The 18,791-nt window shown below is 47.7% G+C and overlaps 1 protein-coding gene across 2 annotated transcripts in view; it reads left to right on the top strand.

Annotated features, from left to right (window-relative positions):
* Nucleotides 1-7,330: 7,330 nt before the first annotated feature.
* NKAIN4 (sodium/potassium transporting ATPase interacting 4) overlaps nucleotides 7,331-18,791 on the top strand; it is a 205,704-nt gene continuing 194,243 nt past the window's right edge. For both annotated transcript variants that reach the window (XM_085619714.1, XM_085619713.1), the window contains exon 1: nucleotides 7,331-7,804. In XM_085619714.1, coding sequence (XP_085475840.1) covers nucleotides 7,751-7,804 — 54 coding nt within the window. In that variant the 5' untranslated portion in view covers nucleotides 7,331-7,750. The remainder of the gene's footprint in view (nucleotides 7,805-18,791) is intronic.

The raw sequence follows: 18,791 nt of genomic DNA, 5'->3' as shown, positions 1-18,791 counted from the left end.
AACCCACTGAATGATAGGAATTTCAGGTCGCAAGACTATATCATGTCCCAAAGTCAATTGCTCGGTATCCACCAGAGCCCAATAACATGCAAGTAACTGTTTCTCAAAAGGTGTATAACGCTCACCAGCATCAGGTAACTTTTTGGTCCAGAAACCTAACGGTACTCTACTCTTGCCTTGTTTCTGCCACAAACTCCAATTCGCATAAAGGCCTTGTACAGACACATTCAAATCCACATCACCATCACATACAGGCCATAAATCCAGAGCATGCTGAATTGCTTCTTTTGCCAGACTGAACGCATCTTGCTGTGGTTTATCCCATTCAAATGCATTCTTTTTACGAGTGACATGGTACAAAGGGGCCAATATTTGACTCAAATGAGGAATATGCTGGCGCCAAAAACCAAACAAACCAATGAAGCTTTGGGCTTCTTTCCTGTTCCTCGGAACTGCAAAATCAAGAATTTTCTGTTTAACCTGAGGGATCACTTCTCGGTGCCCCTCATGCCAATTAATACCCAAAAATTTCACAGCCTGGGACGGACCTTGTAATTTATCCGGGTTGATTTCCCAACCTTTCTCACGCAAGCACTCAATGACTCTATCCAATTGGGTCTGAACTTCCTCTTGTGTTTCGCCTTGGATCAAAATATCATCAATATAGTGACATATCTGAATTTGCGGATGAACCGGTACCTCAGCCAAATGCTCTGCCACCAGCCGGTGACATATCGTAGGACTATGCACATAGCCCTGGGGAAGACTTCTAAACGTCATCTGACGCCCGTTCCACGTAAAACTGAATTGTTCCTGACACTCAGGGGCAGTCGGAATCGAAAAGAAAGCATTAGCAATATCAATGGACGCATACCATGTACCTGGATGTTTTTGTATTCTTTCAATTAGGGTAATAACATCCGGTACTGCAACAGTCAAAGAGGGTGTGTGTCTATTCAATTCTCGATAATCAACAGTCATGCGCCAAGAATTATCACTCTTACGTACAGGCCAAACAGGATTATTCCAAGCAGAAGTAACTGGGGTTATAACTCCTGCATCCACCAACTCCTGAATAGTGGTACTAATCTCTTCATGACCACCTGGAATACGATACTGCTTCTGACGAACCACTTTTGTCGCCTGGGGAACTTTTATGGGGGGCATTCTTAAACGACCAACCCGTACAGGCCTGGACGATATATAATGTTTAGTTCCAAATCGGTAACATCCATCATCTAAGTGCAAAGTCATTCCTTTCAAAATATCAATTCCAATTATGAATTCTAAGAGTGGTACCACTAATACAGAGTATTCTTTTCTAGGAATTCTACCTATTCTCATTTCAAGTAAAGTTTGAACTGCGGGAGTTTCCTTTCCACCTAATCCGGTAATTGTAAAAGGCTGACCTTTAAACTTCTTTGATTTTCCATGAATAAGAGTGGCCTCCGCTCCTGTATCTACCAATGCTCGGGCCCTTTGGACATTACGATGTCTCCAATAAATATCAATATCTACATAGGGTCTATTATCTCTGTGAGCCCATCTGTGTACTGGAGCTTGACCTATTTCCTAGTCATTTTTACTGCGTTCTGTGTACCAGGATATATCAGGATAAAGACTCTCACGTTTCCCAGGTATCGATACCTCCTGTTCATATCCATCTCTATTACGAAATGGATTCCTGTCCTCTGCATTGTACTGCGGGTTTCGATCGGCCAATCTGTGTCGATCCTCTCTCCTTCTCAACTCAGGGGATTGATCCCTATCATCTCTACGTCTGCTGTTAACATAATCATCTCTCCCCCTTTCTCTTTCCCCCTCTCTCTCTCCGTCTCTCTCACGACGGGGGGACAAATCACGTACATAACGTCGATCATCACGACGATCAGAGCGCCCACGGCGGTCGTCATCACCGCTACCGTCAGAAAAACCACGATCACACTCAGTCGTCCGAACACGCCGGGCACCCTCCTTTCGATCCAAGCCACGTTTGCGAAACATTTCCCACAAACGAGAAGTAGTCTCACCGTCAATGTCCTCCTTCCGCACACCATCGGCCATAAGACCAAAAAACATATCACGTCTAGTAAGTTTATTGTCACCAGGAGTACGAGTGTCAGGCCGGGACTGCCGTTCAGGTTTAAACCACTCACCCAACTCACCGAGTTGGCGTACCGATTCCAGCACCATAGAAAATATGTTACCAGTCTGATTAATCAATAAAGTCATCATGACCTGCTTATAAGCAACAGGGGAAGAACGAATAATACGATTCCGCACAGAAGATGTCAACAAACCATCAAGCAACCTGTCAGCAGTATTCAGAAAAATTGCCGTTTTCATCACCTCCTCTTTGAGACGTTGTGCAGCATCGCGCAAAGTATACCACGGTTTGTCATTCACAGGCCAGTCAGACTCAGTAGGATATTTTTGATTACAACCCTCAGTTGCCAATTGAAGCAAAGTAATTTGACCACCACCATTAAAGTTACGAAAATGATCCTGTACAGTAGAATCCGAACTCAAGGAACAAAACTTCAAACAATCGCCAGCATCCAACATAATGCCAGCAGCGCCCAGTTCATAAAGGCGCACCATCCATGTGAGTAAGGTCTCACCAGCTCGCTGCCGAAATCGCTGCAAAATATCACTAATTTCTTGTTGAGTAAAATCCTCCAAAGAGTCTAAAGCAATACCATTCGGAGCACCGGGAGCCTGCTGCAACTTCCGCCGAAAAACTGGATGCACCGAGCCCGCGGGACGAGCATCACAAGGAGCTTGACCAGTACACATAGAGGAACAATCAGTGTAAGAAGCATCGACCCCACTCGAAGGACGAGCGCAATCACGGGGCGCACCATCAGAGGCGCAAGAAGCAGACTTACAATCACGGCCGGAGCAAGAGGACTCGCGCTTGGCAGACTCCTCACCCGAGGAAGGAGAATCACTCGAGTTCCAGATATTACCATCCCATTCATCAGGATTCCAATCCAGTCCGGCTTTCGCCACGACCAGACGCACCTTTCGCGTTGAAACCCGACCACGCCGATTCTTGTATTTATAACGAGCAATTCGCACAGCCGCCCTCTCGGCAATAGTTTGGTACGTCTCAAGTTTGTCAGCAAGCAACTTATTTTGACACCGCAACAAAGTATGAGCATTCTGAATCTCAACAAAGTTCGCTTCCACATCCTTATGCAATTTCTGTAACTTCAACAACCTCTCATGCAGAATCCTGTACGCAGACAGAACAATCCAACCTCTGCGCCCCAAAACGGGAAGCTCATCACCCTTAGATACCGGCGCCTTCTGTAAACAAGTAATCACATTAGCCGGCTCCGCCAGCTCCAAAAAAGAATTCCAATTCTCACTCAAACCAGTAGAATCAGCCCACTCACGGGCTAAGGCTTCATAAGGCGTTGAATCCCAGCCGGGAATATCAACGGGCAACTTAAAAGTAGATTTCGACTTTCTAGAAAACATCTCAGAAAAGAACCAGTAGAATCAGCCCACTCACGGGCTAAGGCTTCATAAGGCGTTGAATCCCAGCCGGGAATATCAACGGGCAACTTAAAAGTAGATTTCAACTTTCTAGAAAACATCTCAGAAAAGAAAGAAAAAGAGAAAAAGAGAAAGAAGAAAGAGAAAAAAAACTACACACACAATTATATACAAATAATATACAAACGAAAGCATGCACGCGCCGAAAGCAAACACGATACAACCACAACGCACACAAGTTTCGTAAACGGTTCGTGACGCCAAATGTTCTGCTTGGGTTTTCGGATCAGATAGAACCCGCTCATCAGAGCCTCACTAACCCAGCCAGAACATTACCCCCTCCCTAGGGCCTATTTACAGTAGTGCAACCACATATATCTACCACCTAAGGACAGGGAATTCCTACTATACATACCAAGACCTCTTATAATCGGCGGCCTCGCGATCCCATACGGATCCAGACCTCTCTGCCCATACGACAGTATCACAAGTGGCGGCCTCGCGATCCCATACGAATCCAGACCTCTCTGCCCATACGACAGTATCACAAGTGGCGGCCTCGCGATCCCATACGAATCCAGACCTCTCTGCCCATACGACAGTATCACAAGTGGCGGCCTCGCGATCCCATACGAATCCAGACCTCTCTACCCAGACGGCAGTCTCAGCACAATCGGCGGCCTCGCGATCCCATACGAATCCAGACCTCTCTGCCCATACGACAGTATCACAAGTGGCGGCCTCGCGATCCCATACGAATCCAGACCTCTCTGCCCATACGACAGTATCACAAGTGGCGGCCTCGCGATCCCATACGAATCCAGACCTCTCTACCCAGACAGCAGTCTCAGCACAATCGGCGGCCTCGCGATCCCATACGAATCCAGACCTCTCTGCCCATACGACAGTATCACAAGTGGCGGCCTCGCGATCCCACACGAATCCAGACCTCTCTGCCCATACGACAGTATCACAAGTGGCGGCCTCGCGATCCCATACGAATCCAGACCTCTCTGCCCATACGACAGTATCACAAGTGGCGGCCTCGCGATCCCATACGAATCCAGACCTCTCTACCCAGACGGCAGTCTCAGCACAAGTGGCGGCCTCGCGATCCCATACGAATCCAGACCTCTCTGCCCATACGACAGTATCACAAGTGGCGGCCTCGCGATCCCATACGAATCCAGACCTCTCTGCCCATACGACAGTATCACAAGTGGCGGCCTCGCGATCCCATACGAATCCAGACCTCTCTACCCAGACGGCAGTCTCAGCACAATCGGCGGCCTCGCGATCCCATACGGATCCAGACCTCTCTACCCAGACGGCAGTCTCATACGACAGTTCATCCTATGATCACCATAACATACAAAAAGGGAATCAATCTCACTATTCATCAGATCACACAAGGACTGCCAGTTCGAGCATAGCTTGTTCTCCGGTTCGAGGGGCTCCTCTTTCCCTTATTCAGTTACCACTTACCTGATCAGGGTTAACATCTGTTCATGTAGCCGCAGCTGACTAGAAGAATAGGCTACCCTCTCATACAAGAACACGCAGCACATGTTGATTCACTACAAACTGGGTACTTTATTACTCATTACATACGCAATCACATAACATTACAATATAACACATAACCTGCAAAGAAAAGTGAAAGATTAAGTTGTGTACTCTAATAAGAAAGGGTCGACATCACCTTAGTAGTATGTAGCCTGCACTCAGTGGTCATCTAGGTTCCCTTCTCGTCTGTGCCTCGGCTCGCCTGGAAGTCACACCTCCGCAGTCACGGATACATGTCTGCACCACTATGCGCTGTTCCCTTCACCCTTCTCCGAGTCACTGGGACCTCTTCCTTATCGGCTACTCTCTCCTCTCTGGCTATTCTGCTAGGAGAGTATCTGTCTCTCGGTTCTTCTCCGCCTTCAAGATGGCGTCTGTCTTCCCTGGAATAAGTAGTAGCTTTACTGCTAACGGCTAGATGCCGCCTACGGACTGAACATGTAACTGCCTCAGACTTTCACTAATATAGAGGTGCGTTTCCTCATGGAAAATTCCGGCCCGTAACCTGCCGCCCACCAAATTCTTGTACCTCCCCGTACCAAGGACACGTTCCCAGCCGGCCGGCCTGATGTAGTGTCTTCGGCATGAAGAAAAATACAATCCTTCGATAAGGGCCGGCCTGAACCGGTTCTCTCCAAGCGAATAACACCTCATAACTAAAACATTACATTTGACCTAGAAGCATCCCAAGCTGCCGGAGCAGAAAGAAAGATGGAGTCTTTCCCGTTTGAGGCCTACCAGGCCTGAATTCAGCACGGCTCCATGAAATACCCTCACTACAGGACAGGTTATCCCTAATACTAACGAATCTATCCCCTAGGCTATGTGTGCAAGCCCTGATCTATGGGGAAGAGCACAGAATCATGTCGAAGTGCCTAGTAAATAGGCTCCATTCACTACTCTAACCCTTAGACTTGAATGGTAAGAGACTGAAGTCACATTCAATCACCTTTCCTCACAAGAAGGCCGGGAAAATCGAGCAGAACAGTATACTACGCAGACACGTTCCTTTTTGCCTGAACCTTTCCTTTATTTGTTTTTTTGTTTCTTTGTTTCCTTGTATTAGTAGGATGCAGGATGTGTCCCACTTGAATTTTTTGTATATATTTTTTGTCATATATCCATTTGGAGATTAAACCCTGTCCGGCTGGACAAGAATATAGCTTCTATTTAGCCTATATTTATTTTTCATATAATCCTAAATTGTCTAGGGACCCCTGTTTTCAAACAATATACTAACCCAAGGTCCCTGACCAATTGCTTATTGGGTTTCCTTGTCCTTTAGAACAATACTTGCTACACCAGGGCACCAATGAATACGGTGGCAGTGGGCATTAGGTGTGTGAAGGGGCTTGTCACATGCCATGATGGGCTTCTTCGCCATCCGTTTAGTACTCTTTTTGACGAGCTTTTGAGGCATGTTGTAGTGAGCACTGGGCCCTCTGCTTGATGCGTACCCAAGCACACACTGCAGTGAGGGTTGTAGGGTACTTAAACGTTCAAGCGTATGGTTTGGCTTCCTTTCGTCCCCCCTGCCGATAAGACAGAATAGTTTTCCCACCCACTCATATCTGTGTGATATAACTGGGGACCGGGTTAATTTTTAAAGATGTATTTCATTAGCCAACGGTTTAATTAGAGGATTAACGACCGCTGCAAAGGGCTAGATCTGTTGTTAACGGCCCTCTCCAGTTGTTGGCCTGAGCGGCAGCCAGGGCCTATAACGAGGGAGATAACCTTTAGCTACCGGTCTAGCGCGAGACAGGAGGGCTGTAATGCTATTACAAGATTATGAACCGGGCGCCCTTCCCTTCCATGATCGGGATTGTAATGTGGGGGTTGAGGCGCGGGCGGGGTCGCCTCTAAGCTCGTCCACAAGTTTGCTGACTGGCCATGTTTTGAGTCGGATCTTGGCAACGGCGTTGCTTCGGCCAGCCGGACACGGCTGCTGGCTCACTGTCATACTGATTGATACTTATACGACAAAATGCACCACCCCTGGAGAATCCCTCGATGTTTTAATATAGTTTTCATGCCACTTTCTGTCGGTAAATCAGTGAGGTCGCGGCCTTTTACACCTACCAGTGACGCGCTTCATCAAGGACATTAATGGCCTGCTGTCCTAATACACATCCACAGCAGATGTAACCACTGGGCCCCTGTAGGCTGCACGCCTCCCTCCCTGCTGGGGCCACTTCTCAGGCTCTGCCTTTGGTATTACACTCCCCCATGCCTGACGCCAACAGTAGCTGCTAAGAATGCACTTCTGCCTCGCGGGGAGCAGGGCAGGTGCCCTCCGCATCCTCCCCTGCAGGGGATGTATGGCAGTTGGCAGCGCTGGCTGTGCACAGGCAGGTGTCTCTGGCTGGTGGCTGCCCGCTGAGCAGGCATCGCCCCTTTAAGAGGCTGGCGCCCCTCCCCCTTCATTGTAGCAGCAGCATCAGCGGAGGAGAAAAGAGAGAGCAGGGCACCAGCAGCTCACAGCGTGGAGAGCATCTGCTATCGTCCCTGCTGGACCGGTACCGCCTGCGAACCCCACCGGACGGGTACCCTGCCCTCCAGAACCCTCCTTGGACCGGCCATCTCCTTCAAAGCCCTCTCCGCGCCCTGCACCCGGGGCATGGTACCCAGTCCCGCCCTGTGAGCTGCACGCCTGGCCCGGCTCTTCTTTGTTGGGACCATGGGATGCTGCACTGGACGATGCACGCTCATCTTCCTCTGCACGCTGCAGCTGGTGAGTGTGAGGTGATACGGACGTATATCCGGAGGGTGTGTGTGTGTGTGGGGGGGGGGGGGGGGTGGGGCGTTATCAATTCGAACAGGCCCCGTTGGGGCATTTGAGCCCCTCACATTGGACTGATTTAGCTTGGGACGCGGTAGGAGGTAGTTGGGGGTACAGATGGAGGCCATTAATGCGCGATAAGGCATTGCTGCAGTTGTGAGGGGTCCCTAAGGGCCACGCCTCCTCCTGCAGGTGCACCGGACGGACTCAGAGGCCAATAGCAATATTCACCTTGTATAGCGTGCACCGCGCGCTCCACGGAGTGTAATGATATTTGTTATTGTGACTCCAGTCAGCTGCGCCCATTCTTTCGCCCTCAGGAGAATGAAAGGCTGGGTCTGCCCCACCGAGAGTGGGACTCGTGCCTGCATCAGACACTTTAACCCAGTTGATCCTAATCGGGAGCATTTCCTTTTTGGAGAGCAACTGCCAGGCCCGTTACTTTCAGAGAATGGGGGGTGAGGTGTGTGGACATTCGTTATTGGGGGTTCAAGTGGGGCCATCGAGTGTGACAACGCGCGTGTGCTAGGGGGTGGGACGCAGAGGGCCATGGTAGGGGGGCACCCTTCAAGGGGTGGGTGCGCGAGGCATTTATCCCGAAGTCTATGAAAATCTCTTAGTTATTGCAGACTGAGGGGGGCCTCGCACATTTTGTACGGGGTTGGGTGGGTGGAGCTATGATTTTGTGTCGCGCCACTGGGAATGCATCTCACTTCAAAAATACCCCGACCCCACACGCACAGCATGACAGCTTGTTTGCTATCTGAGGGGCTGAGAGTTAGGGGCGGGTGGTTTTCCCAGAGCGGAGGGTACGTATAGCCAACGCTATTCGTCGCGTTCACATTCGCCTTGTGAGGGATCAGGGGTAGAAAGCTTGGAAGTTTTGCCCGGGACTTGGAAGACCTTCTCTGAGCCTGTGAAAGTTACTTGGTGCGTGGGACATTTGTCCTTCCATCGTAGACTTGATCAGCGTCTGGGAGGCTCCTCGAGACCCCTGGTGACCTTGCAGCCTTGAGCACTATGCACAGTGCGCGCGCAGCGTGCGCCGAGTGCGTCACAGGTGCACCAGTGTCTGTATGCACGCTCACTGAATTCGAATATGCATAATACCTGCTCATTATGCATAGTACATTCATGTTGTGTGTTAAATGTGGCCAATGGGCAGACTTGCCTAGTTTGCTTAAGTGCACAACATGCCTTACTAGCATACGATATGCAGAGACACATAGCAGAGGCTCGATATAAATAGACGAGGTTCATGGTATGTGCACAGTTTGTGTAGTATGTGGACTATGCGGTTGGTATGTATGTACATACTGCTCAAGGTTGCAAGGTCAGCCGCGCGTTTCATCTACTGTTCAAAAGAAATGTCCGTATCACACCTATGCTGCTAACGCTCCGCGGGCTCACTATTGAAGCCAGGACTATATACAAGACTGCCAGTGTCACCCATAAAGTCATTCACACCCCCACCCCTCGCTGCCTAGCAAACAAACTCGAGATATCAGGTGGCGGTAAACCTTCAGGAAATGCTGCTGAAACCTGCGGCTCGAACCTCCAACCTTCACCCTTCACCAGGGAAAGACTCGCGGCGCACACCATCTCAGGTAATCCAACTAGATGTTGGACTTCGCTACCTCCACACCTTCACACCACCACCTTCACACCACCACCTCTTTTCGGATCTTCAAAACGGACCTTGCAACTTTTTCCTCCCAAAGACATCTTTCTCGTTAACACTTTGCACCCCCTCACTGCCCCGCAGGACAGTTCACGATGCGCTCTTATAAAGCTTCCAACCCTTCTCTTCTCTGTGAAGCGCCATAAAGCCACCCACAACCGATGCAACTGCTATATAAAATAAATAAACATACAGATTGCTTGCTTGATATGCGCAATGGATGCACAAGGCGTGCACACTGCATGGTGATTCACGCTCATAATATGAGCACCAGGGTGATACACACAGTACATTGGTGATGTAAGCGGAAACCATTCCGATTGCCCAGCTCGTGGGTGATAAATGCATATCACATAGGTTACACGTGAGATCAGTGGACGGGGAACCTTGTATGTGCAGGACTAGAACAGTGCACTGGTATTATGCACAGTACCTGGGTGGAATGCGCTGTAGATGGACGATATACATAGTACGTGAAGGAGATAGGCCGTGCCTACCAAATACGTGCAGTGAGTGGGAGACATGCTTAGCACATGGATGATACATTCATTACGTAAACAATATGCAATGTATATGCATGATGTTCACAGTGTACGCAGATTTAGATTGCACATGAACTCTATTTTCAGTGCATATGTACAATATGTATGGATACTGTGTAGATGGCATGATCATTACATATTCACATTTTCCAAAAGTCATGCGCGCATATAATGCTTACATATATCATACAGCAAAGAGGGCGCATGGGAGGGGCTTAAGGGGCAGTGGAAAGGGAGAGGAATGCGGATTGATAGGGGTACTAAGTGAGCGAAAACACATTATTTGTAAAATAACCAACATTTTGGAAGACTTTCGAAACAGAGAGAGAGTGTGTGTACGTTTTTGTCTGTGTGTGTGAAGGTCACTGGGGAAATCCGTCAGACACTTGACCATACCCCACTAAAAGCATTTTTACCCTACCCTTTAGCCAAAAAGACATTAATTGGGGGGTGTGACACTCCAAGCACTCCCTTGAAGCTATCCCCTGGTGCGGGATGCCTCCATCCATAGCCGGATACTGACATCTCTGTCCTGCGTGGGGTGTATCGATGCTGTGAGGACCATTGTTGTATCATGTACACTACGTGGGTGATGTATTGTGTACCATAGGTGGATGATATACATAGCGCTAGAGTGACATGGACAGTGTTTACACAATGTGCACATTACGTGGATACGTGCAGCACATGTGCAATATGCGCCCTATGTAAAGAATATATACAGTGTGCACACAATATGTATAGTCTCTGCATGATATGGGAGGTGTATTCAGAATATGTGAAGTACACGGGTGAGTTAAGCTGTATACACTGTCATTCTCGGTGCATTAATGATGTTCACAGCATGGGTAGTACAGTCATAGTACACGAATGCTATGCTTAGGACCCAGAGGGTATGAAAACAACGAGAAACTTCCGTTTGGATCTATTTAGAAATTTAAACGGATTCCATATCCCAAAAATATGTGTTCTGGGCGCGATGTGAGATTTCTCGTTTTCCCGCTCGTTCTCTCGGCAGCTGGTGCCGCTGAGGGTCATTGGGTACATATTGTACTGACGTCAATCTCATTCTGTGGCCCATGCCACAAAGCACATGTGCACTTTTCACGTCACAAGGGAGGCGTGGAGGTGCACGAGTCATCCTCTTCATGTTGTGAACAGACAGTGGCGTAGCTAGAGCTTGTGGCGCCCGGGGCTACCCCTCAGATTGCCGCCCCTGGAGAGGGGGGGGTGCTGGGGGAAAAGGGCGGCGAGCACTTGAAAGATGTCCGAGAGACACGTAGTATCGCCGCTAATAGTTACCTTGATCATGCAAATTACATGCATATACATGACGCGGTCCAAGGCTACACAGTTGAATAGAACGGCGACTGGCAGTACAAAAGAGAACACACAGACTGCATGATCCATCTGGGGACTCAGAAAAACCACATGTGCCATCCATCTGAGAGCTACATGAACAATTACCTGGTAATCCCCTCAGCACAATGCAAACATGCACATACATGACACTGTTCAGGGATCCATCATCTACAGCTGACATTAAATGACCATACATCATGGTCCCCCCATTAAAGCAGTGGGGACCTGCACAAACAATATGTGCTCTAGGGATCCAAAACCAACTTAACAGTGGCGAAGCCTGTAATTCTTTATCTTTCAAAAACAGCAAATTAATTATTCACAGGAAATGACTCACTGTGTGCCCTTAGAACTAAACGCAGCACAAAGGGGTCAATCAGCTCCACCTTGCCAACACAGACCGGATACAAAGCCCACTCTGGTGGCCCAAAGGCAACAACCAGGGGTCGCGCCCTGTCATTACTTCTAAGCAGCAGCAACCAACTCCCTGGGAATGAAAAGACGTGTGCTCCTGGGACCAAAAACCAGCTTGTAATAGTGCATCTCTCCTTCATAGCAGCCTCAGAACACACATGGTGCACAGCCTGCCCGGGGGTCCAAAGCTAAAAAACAGGGAGGGGGTGAGACATTATCATCACAATCCTTAAACACAGCTGTAGGGGCCATGGGATCATGTTCAACTCTATCCGAGGCCCGGGACCAACTGATCCGGCGCTGCGGCACTCCATGAATATTCAGAAGAAACAAGGAACATTACATTTTTCTGCGATTTTGTTTTCACATTACTTTCATGGTAACCAACAGTGTTAAAAGTCTACAAGAACAGTAAAATGATAATAATGTGTCAAGTACGGAACGCCAAGGCTTGCACACATCCCAACTTGTCATTCTTTCATACACCTTGACTTCTATGACCAAAAGAAATTGTCAGAGCCACCAGTCGACTAACCCGTCCCCTTGGATAAAAATACACTCCAAAATCCAAAAGGTTGTGTGAATTAACTTTGCATTAACTACTGCTCAGGATGATGTATAGACAGCCATTCGGTTCCTACTCAGGGTTTTAGCCTGTCTGTTACATTAGTAGATGTGCCAGTAAAAGTCTAGGTACGTTTCTATTTGTGAATCGCCAGGACTCGGACTGAAACAACCATGCAGCCACTGAAAGACACCAACCAGGGTACAATTCCGGGGTGCACAGCGTCCACCCGCTATTTTCACAGGGTGAACGCCGTCCACCCTGCCAAGAAGTTGGCCCCACAGAAATATGCTGAACTTGCCCAGGTGTCATTTTCAGACTCCTAGACACGTTCAGCAGCACCTGCACATTGTCTGCTTTTCATTCCCAGCAGAAACGTGCAGGCAGCGAGGTTTTTTTTTTCTTCATATTTATCTCCAGCTGAACCAAAGATAAAGGGCAAGTTGAGGGGCCATTAGGCCTCCTTTTGATAGAGTGGCCTGGAACTTCACACTTAAATGTAAATACAATGGAGGAACAAAAAAAGCACACATCTGGTTATTTCTTCACAGGTACTTGAGGCTTTTGACTTTGTTAGGCCCCTTTATGTAAGTGCATGAACTGGAAGTATCTCAGATGTGTTGGTCGGTGCCAGTATTTACACACAATTTTAATAGCACTATTTTACTTTCTTTTATAAAGCTACACATACCAATGCAGTGTCAGAGCGATTTACATAACATACAGATTGAAAATAAATCATGCAAGCGTGTAAATCAGTGTACAAGATGTGTTGCATGAGTCAGTGAGGGTTAAAATTTGTAGCAGTCACATATCCTAAATAGCTTACTGTGCTTTATTAAAAGGCTTACTATTTATGAACTGCAAGTAACAAAAGGATCTGTGTTCAAAGCAGTAACCTTAACTAGCTACATTAAAAAAAAAATCTGTCATCTGCATATTACATGATGTGCTTTGCAGGCACATTAACCTTCTATACTACTATTCTAGCCTACAACAAATCAGGACTATTGGCTTTGTCAATGGTTATTAGTTGCATAAGATAAATAAGCTGCAACTATGGCTTGTTACATATAATATTGAAAAAGCTTCCACTTAAAGCCCTGGTGACAATACCACAATGTTGCTGCTCTTGTATTTCAAAAAGAGAGCAGCAGGGCGCAATGGGGCTTCAAGCCACTGTGAGACATTAGGATGATCATGAAAAACGCCACCCTCTAGAACCGAGCCTGGTTGTAGGTATGATGTTACTTGTTGTATCACATAGCTGGATGCAGTGATAGAAACAGCAAAATATAAGGCAGGCGGCACACTATACTAAACACAGATTTTTAGGGTAAGTGTTTTAAAGCCACGCCCTTAATTAAATCGGCCACCCCCTTTGAGAGACCCCCCCAGTTTTTTCATCCCACTTAAAGCCCTGTTGGCAGCTATGCTGCCACTCTGCCACTCACTAAGTATCCCCAAAACTATTCTCTTACCTCACTCATGACTCGCTCCAGAGTCTCTATAGCAGGCAGAGGGGGCGTGGGGGGGGGGCGTGTTGGGGGAGTTGGTTTGAACGAACTTCAGCAGCCAGACCAGTCTACAGAGCCAACAAATTGCCCAGAGATCAGCACTGCCACAGACTGCCCCAGGCCCCCAGTCCCCGGCCAGAATGAGCGCGAGAGCGCGTAGCGCGTCACTGCTACGTCGTTCGTTCTCATCGCGAGGGCAGGGCTGGCCATAATAAAATCATTTTTTTAATGTCGCCAGGGCCGTCATTGGTAGCGCTCGCGCGCTACAAGATTGATTGACGGCCCTGGAGGCTAGGACGGACCAATAGTAACGACTAGAGGTCTATAGCTGAGCTAATAGAAACGCGGGACGTCGTAGCCGCGATTTTGGAAAGCACTTTTGACTGCCAGTGCCGCTGGCGCACTAGCAGTTTAACAGCAGGTCAGTGCGCACTTTCAAACTGGGCCGCGCGCGCTGGAACCCGTTGCGGCCGCGGTGGCCTTTATAATTTATTTGGGGACACAGTGTCCCCAAATAAATGATAAAGGCCGCCGCGGCCGCAATGGCCCACCAGTGCCGCGCGGCCGCCCTCAAAATTGTGCCGCCTGGGGCGGACCGCCCCCACCGCCCCCCCTAGCTACGCCAGTGTGAACAGAACAGGGCAACCCGGTCTCATTTACAGAACCTGTGCATATCAGACAAGGCAGCACACACTGATTCTCTAGGGTTGATCAATTTTATGTAACAGATTAGAATGGGGTTAAAAAATCCCCTTTAACACTGAGTTGCAGCACATTATGTAGGGTCGGGACAATGTTTCAGAAATAAAGGCTTGGATTTTTGTGACACGTGGGACGTAGAATAATTCTACACTATTCCAGATATATTGATTAAAAAATGGGTTACAATATATTTTCTTAAAAATGCAATGATATCAGATAAACCTACCCAAGCAGTCAACGTTTCGATCCTTCCCAATGGTACATGTGGTGGACCATCTTCAGGACAAATTACTCAGACAAACCCCACCCCATTCTTAATATTAAATTGATACAGGTGATAAACCCTAGAAAATCACTTTATATTGCAGTTTCTTTTTATTTTTCGACATAGCTGTGCCATGAGGTCTTTGATTCTTTCAAATTGTAACAGAGTATAAATATTATGCATAGCACATATACAGTGAAATAATATTCATAGGTCACAGTATCATTCATTGAATAAACATAATATGTACAACACTTATTGTTTTTTAAACTCGTATACCACAAGCTGTTATTATATGTGTAGTACATAAACATTGTGCATACTGCCTACAAAGTATGCACTATCCATGCACCATGCCTGCCAACTTGAAGAACAATCTCATGGTGTGAGGAGGGGGCGGGGTCTTGAAGGGGCGGAGCCTCGTGCAGAGAAGTACATAGGAGGCACTTTTGAACGCCATCCCGCCACAAAGTCCACTCCTCCCAAAAAATGAAAAAGCTTTCTGAGGCTTGTGCCAATGTCCTGGGGTGTTTTTATAACCTTTGATGGATGTCGGCAGTTCAAAGCCTCGGGAAAACAAGCTGGAAAACCACTATTTACAGTGGTTTTCACCTCGTTTTCCCTGCCACCATGTGATGTCAGCTCCTTAGTGGGAGACCTTGTGATGGGAGCCGAGATCGTGTGTCACATGGTGGCATCGTATAAGTTGCAAGGTATGATGCACTATTGTGGACAATACATACATAGAATGGATAGCACACGCACACTACCTACACGATTCAGAGCTTAATTTGAGCCAGTGTTTTCCGGTGCTTGGTGCTGTCATTTAATTGTCAACACCAGCCCTCATGACAGTCGACCACATGGTGGCACTGTTTGTTTACTTTTCTGATGAACAAAATAGGTCTTTATTAATTCATATACATCAAAAGTGACTAATACCTTCCGCCAGAGCCATTCTTGTAGCTTTGGGGGCCTGGATTAGTCTGAGTTGCCACTCTTGTAGGTGTGTGAGGGTGAGTAGTTGTGTTTGTGCAGTCATTGGCAGCACTGCAGGGGCAATGGGTTGTACAAACTGCAGTGACCGCCTGACGTGAGCCCTGCACATTTTTTTTTTTTTACAAATTAAGCACTGCAATCAGTGCATTAATTACGCACATTCCAATCCCCTGTATACAATGTGGTTGTGGGTTACGATTGCCCTCATGGTTTTAACCTTTTCTGCATACAAGTCGAGGCCTGGTTTCCCTTGAATAACAATGTATAGGCTTACAGACAATCTAAAAGTCACTTTCACAAATGGGCAGTTTGCTTTGTAATGAAAATGCACTTCATTCCAGGAACTGGAGCAAGGACCAGTGCTTATTTTGTGCCAGTGGTTGCGGGTGGTGGGCACAAGCACCCACTTTTAGTGAAAGGACTTCTCTTTCATCATCAGACTTTGATCTAGCACCAGAAGGGGAAAACAACCAGGGGCAGCTCCTCCATGTGGGCAGGGGAGCGTCGCCCCACTGCTTTCTCGCAGTGCGAGAAGCAGAAACATGAAATGGTATTATAAATACCATTTTATGGTTCTGCTTGTCGCACTGTGAGAAATCAGAAGGGTTGGGTTGGGGGTGGGCGGGTCTGCTCGAGGGCAGGGGGGGAGTGGCTAGACCAATGCTGTGGGCCCTGACCGTTTGGTCGGCCGTCTGCGGCCGACCAAAGCAGTCATGAGCACTCTCCCTTTTTGACATGCAGCCTACATGGAGGAAATGGCTTCCACATACATACCTGTGTGGTCGGCGTCCCAACCAATCACAACGCTGCCATTGTTGCATTGTGATTGGCTTAGGGAAGGGTAGGGAGGCTGCCTGCTTCCTTTTGCGCAAGACCAGGCCAGGAGGTGAGATGGTGCGGGACCCGGGAAGGTAAGTTTATTTTATATTTTTTAATTAACCTACCCCCCTCCGTGCGCGAACCGCAGTGCGACCCCTCACTGACCCCCCCACCCGCAAGTCATGCCAGCCGCGACTGGAAACAACTGAAGGTAGAAAGATGGTGGAAGTGAAAGATCCCAAAACAGTGAGAAAGGAAGAAAGTAGGGATATAAAAGAACCCGCAAGAGTGCGAGAAAGAGACCGGCTGCAAGCCCGTGGAATCCCTCAGGCATGGAGTTGACGTCTGTTTGAATAACAACACAGTCTTTGCATCACTGGTCCAAGCGCAGTGCGTGGAGGGACTAGTGGAATTAGAGCATCGAGAGAGCAGTGTTAATACTGAGCTGCCCATAGGCCTCTGGGGTCCTTTCCAGGTCAGCGGTGATGTATCAGAGGAGAAAAGTGGTGGACAAGCCTCGAGAACGCGGTCAGCAAGGAAAGGGTGAATCTGCCCATTAGTGACCCCTGTTGATGCTAATGGTACAGATGGGTGGCATCTCTAAACCTTGGTTTGCCCTTTGATACCCGTGGCACTGCCCTGGCTACCCACCATCGCTGAGTTCAAGGAGGCCCTGGTGAACCAAAAAGTAAAGAGAGATCACAGATCAGTGTTTATTTTCTGCAGTTGCTGCATATTTCCCTTGTGCTAACCCACCCCCCCTAGAAAACAAGAGGGCTAGGGGGCGGGAAAAAGGTGTTGATCCATTATGTCATCAGTCACAATATGTGTGATGTCACTTCCGCTTTCCCAAACATTTTGATGAATTAATGTTCATGACCAAGCCTCGAATCCCCAACTTCTTGAGATGTTCCAAAAGGATGGAATGATAAAGCTGTGTGAAAATCCGCTAAGAGTTTCTATCGTATCATCGCACTGAGAACGCGACCCCCAGTTCCAGTCGTACATCTTGCAACATCCATAGCTGGTGAGCTGAAGCCAGCTTGGAACAGAGCATGTGTGTTACACTCCAAACCTGGATCTTGTGGCTGCTTAGTAGCAGCTCTCACCCTCTGACGTTTGGACACATCCACAAACTTCACATCCTACTCTCTGACCCCTTCCCACTCTGAAAAAATTGGATATTTACTACAGGTGAGGACCGGAATAAATCCCATTTCAAGGTGGAAAGGAAAGCATCCAAGCCCAAAATTGTTGTCTCGAAAAAGAAAACATTTCAACAATCCTCCCCACAGAGAGAAAACAGGGAAAACATTAGCATGCAGATGTTCTCAGGAGTAAAAGTTAAGATATTTGCTCGTGCTAAAATAGAATTCACAGAACCTTTCTAGCATGACACCTGAAACTGACAGAGGTTCCCAGGTATGCTTCTAGTCTTTTAGAGGCACATGCATCAACCATTTTACTGATCGCAAACGGGCCGATTCGCAGAATCGGCCCGTTTGCGACTGGAAAAATGCCTTTTCCGATGCATGTACCTTTTTGCATTCACAAAATAGGTAATCAGTTTTTTTTGTGATTACCTATATTGCGAATGCATTTAGGGAACTGCCTATTTGAGATGCATGTAGCACTTCGTAAATGTGAGTGTGCGTTTAAGAAACGCTAATTACCATCAATTTAAGGTTGATGGTAATTTGTGCATGCATTGAAAAATGCACACAAAATGCATTTTTCAATGTGCTATGTAGCGCACACATGCCCTTTGGGCATGTGTATGCTACCCATGTGCATACTTACTTTTTTGGGTGTGCCTCAGGGGGGCCTTAGGCCCCCAGGCACCCTTGGATTTGCATTCGCAAATTGCTATTACCAATTTGGTAATCACAAATTGCGAATGCATTCCCATTCATTCCTATGGGCCTAAAGGCATGAATGGGAATGCATTCCCTAATAGCGATTCGCAATTTGCGATTCACTATTAGGGAATGTTAAGGATTCGTAAGATTATTTGGTAATCGCAAATGATTACCTTGATGCATGTGCCCCAAAGTCCTTCATTTGCAGCTTAAT

The sequence above is a fragment of the Triturus cristatus genome, chromosome 7, assembly GCF_964204655.1.
Source record: "Triturus cristatus chromosome 7, aTriCri1.1, whole genome shotgun sequence".
Taxonomy (NCBI): domain Eukaryota; kingdom Metazoa; phylum Chordata; class Amphibia; order Caudata; family Salamandridae; genus Triturus; species Triturus cristatus.
The sequence above is the reverse complement of the archived record's forward strand: the minus strand, read 5'-3'. Positions and strand labels throughout refer to the sequence as shown.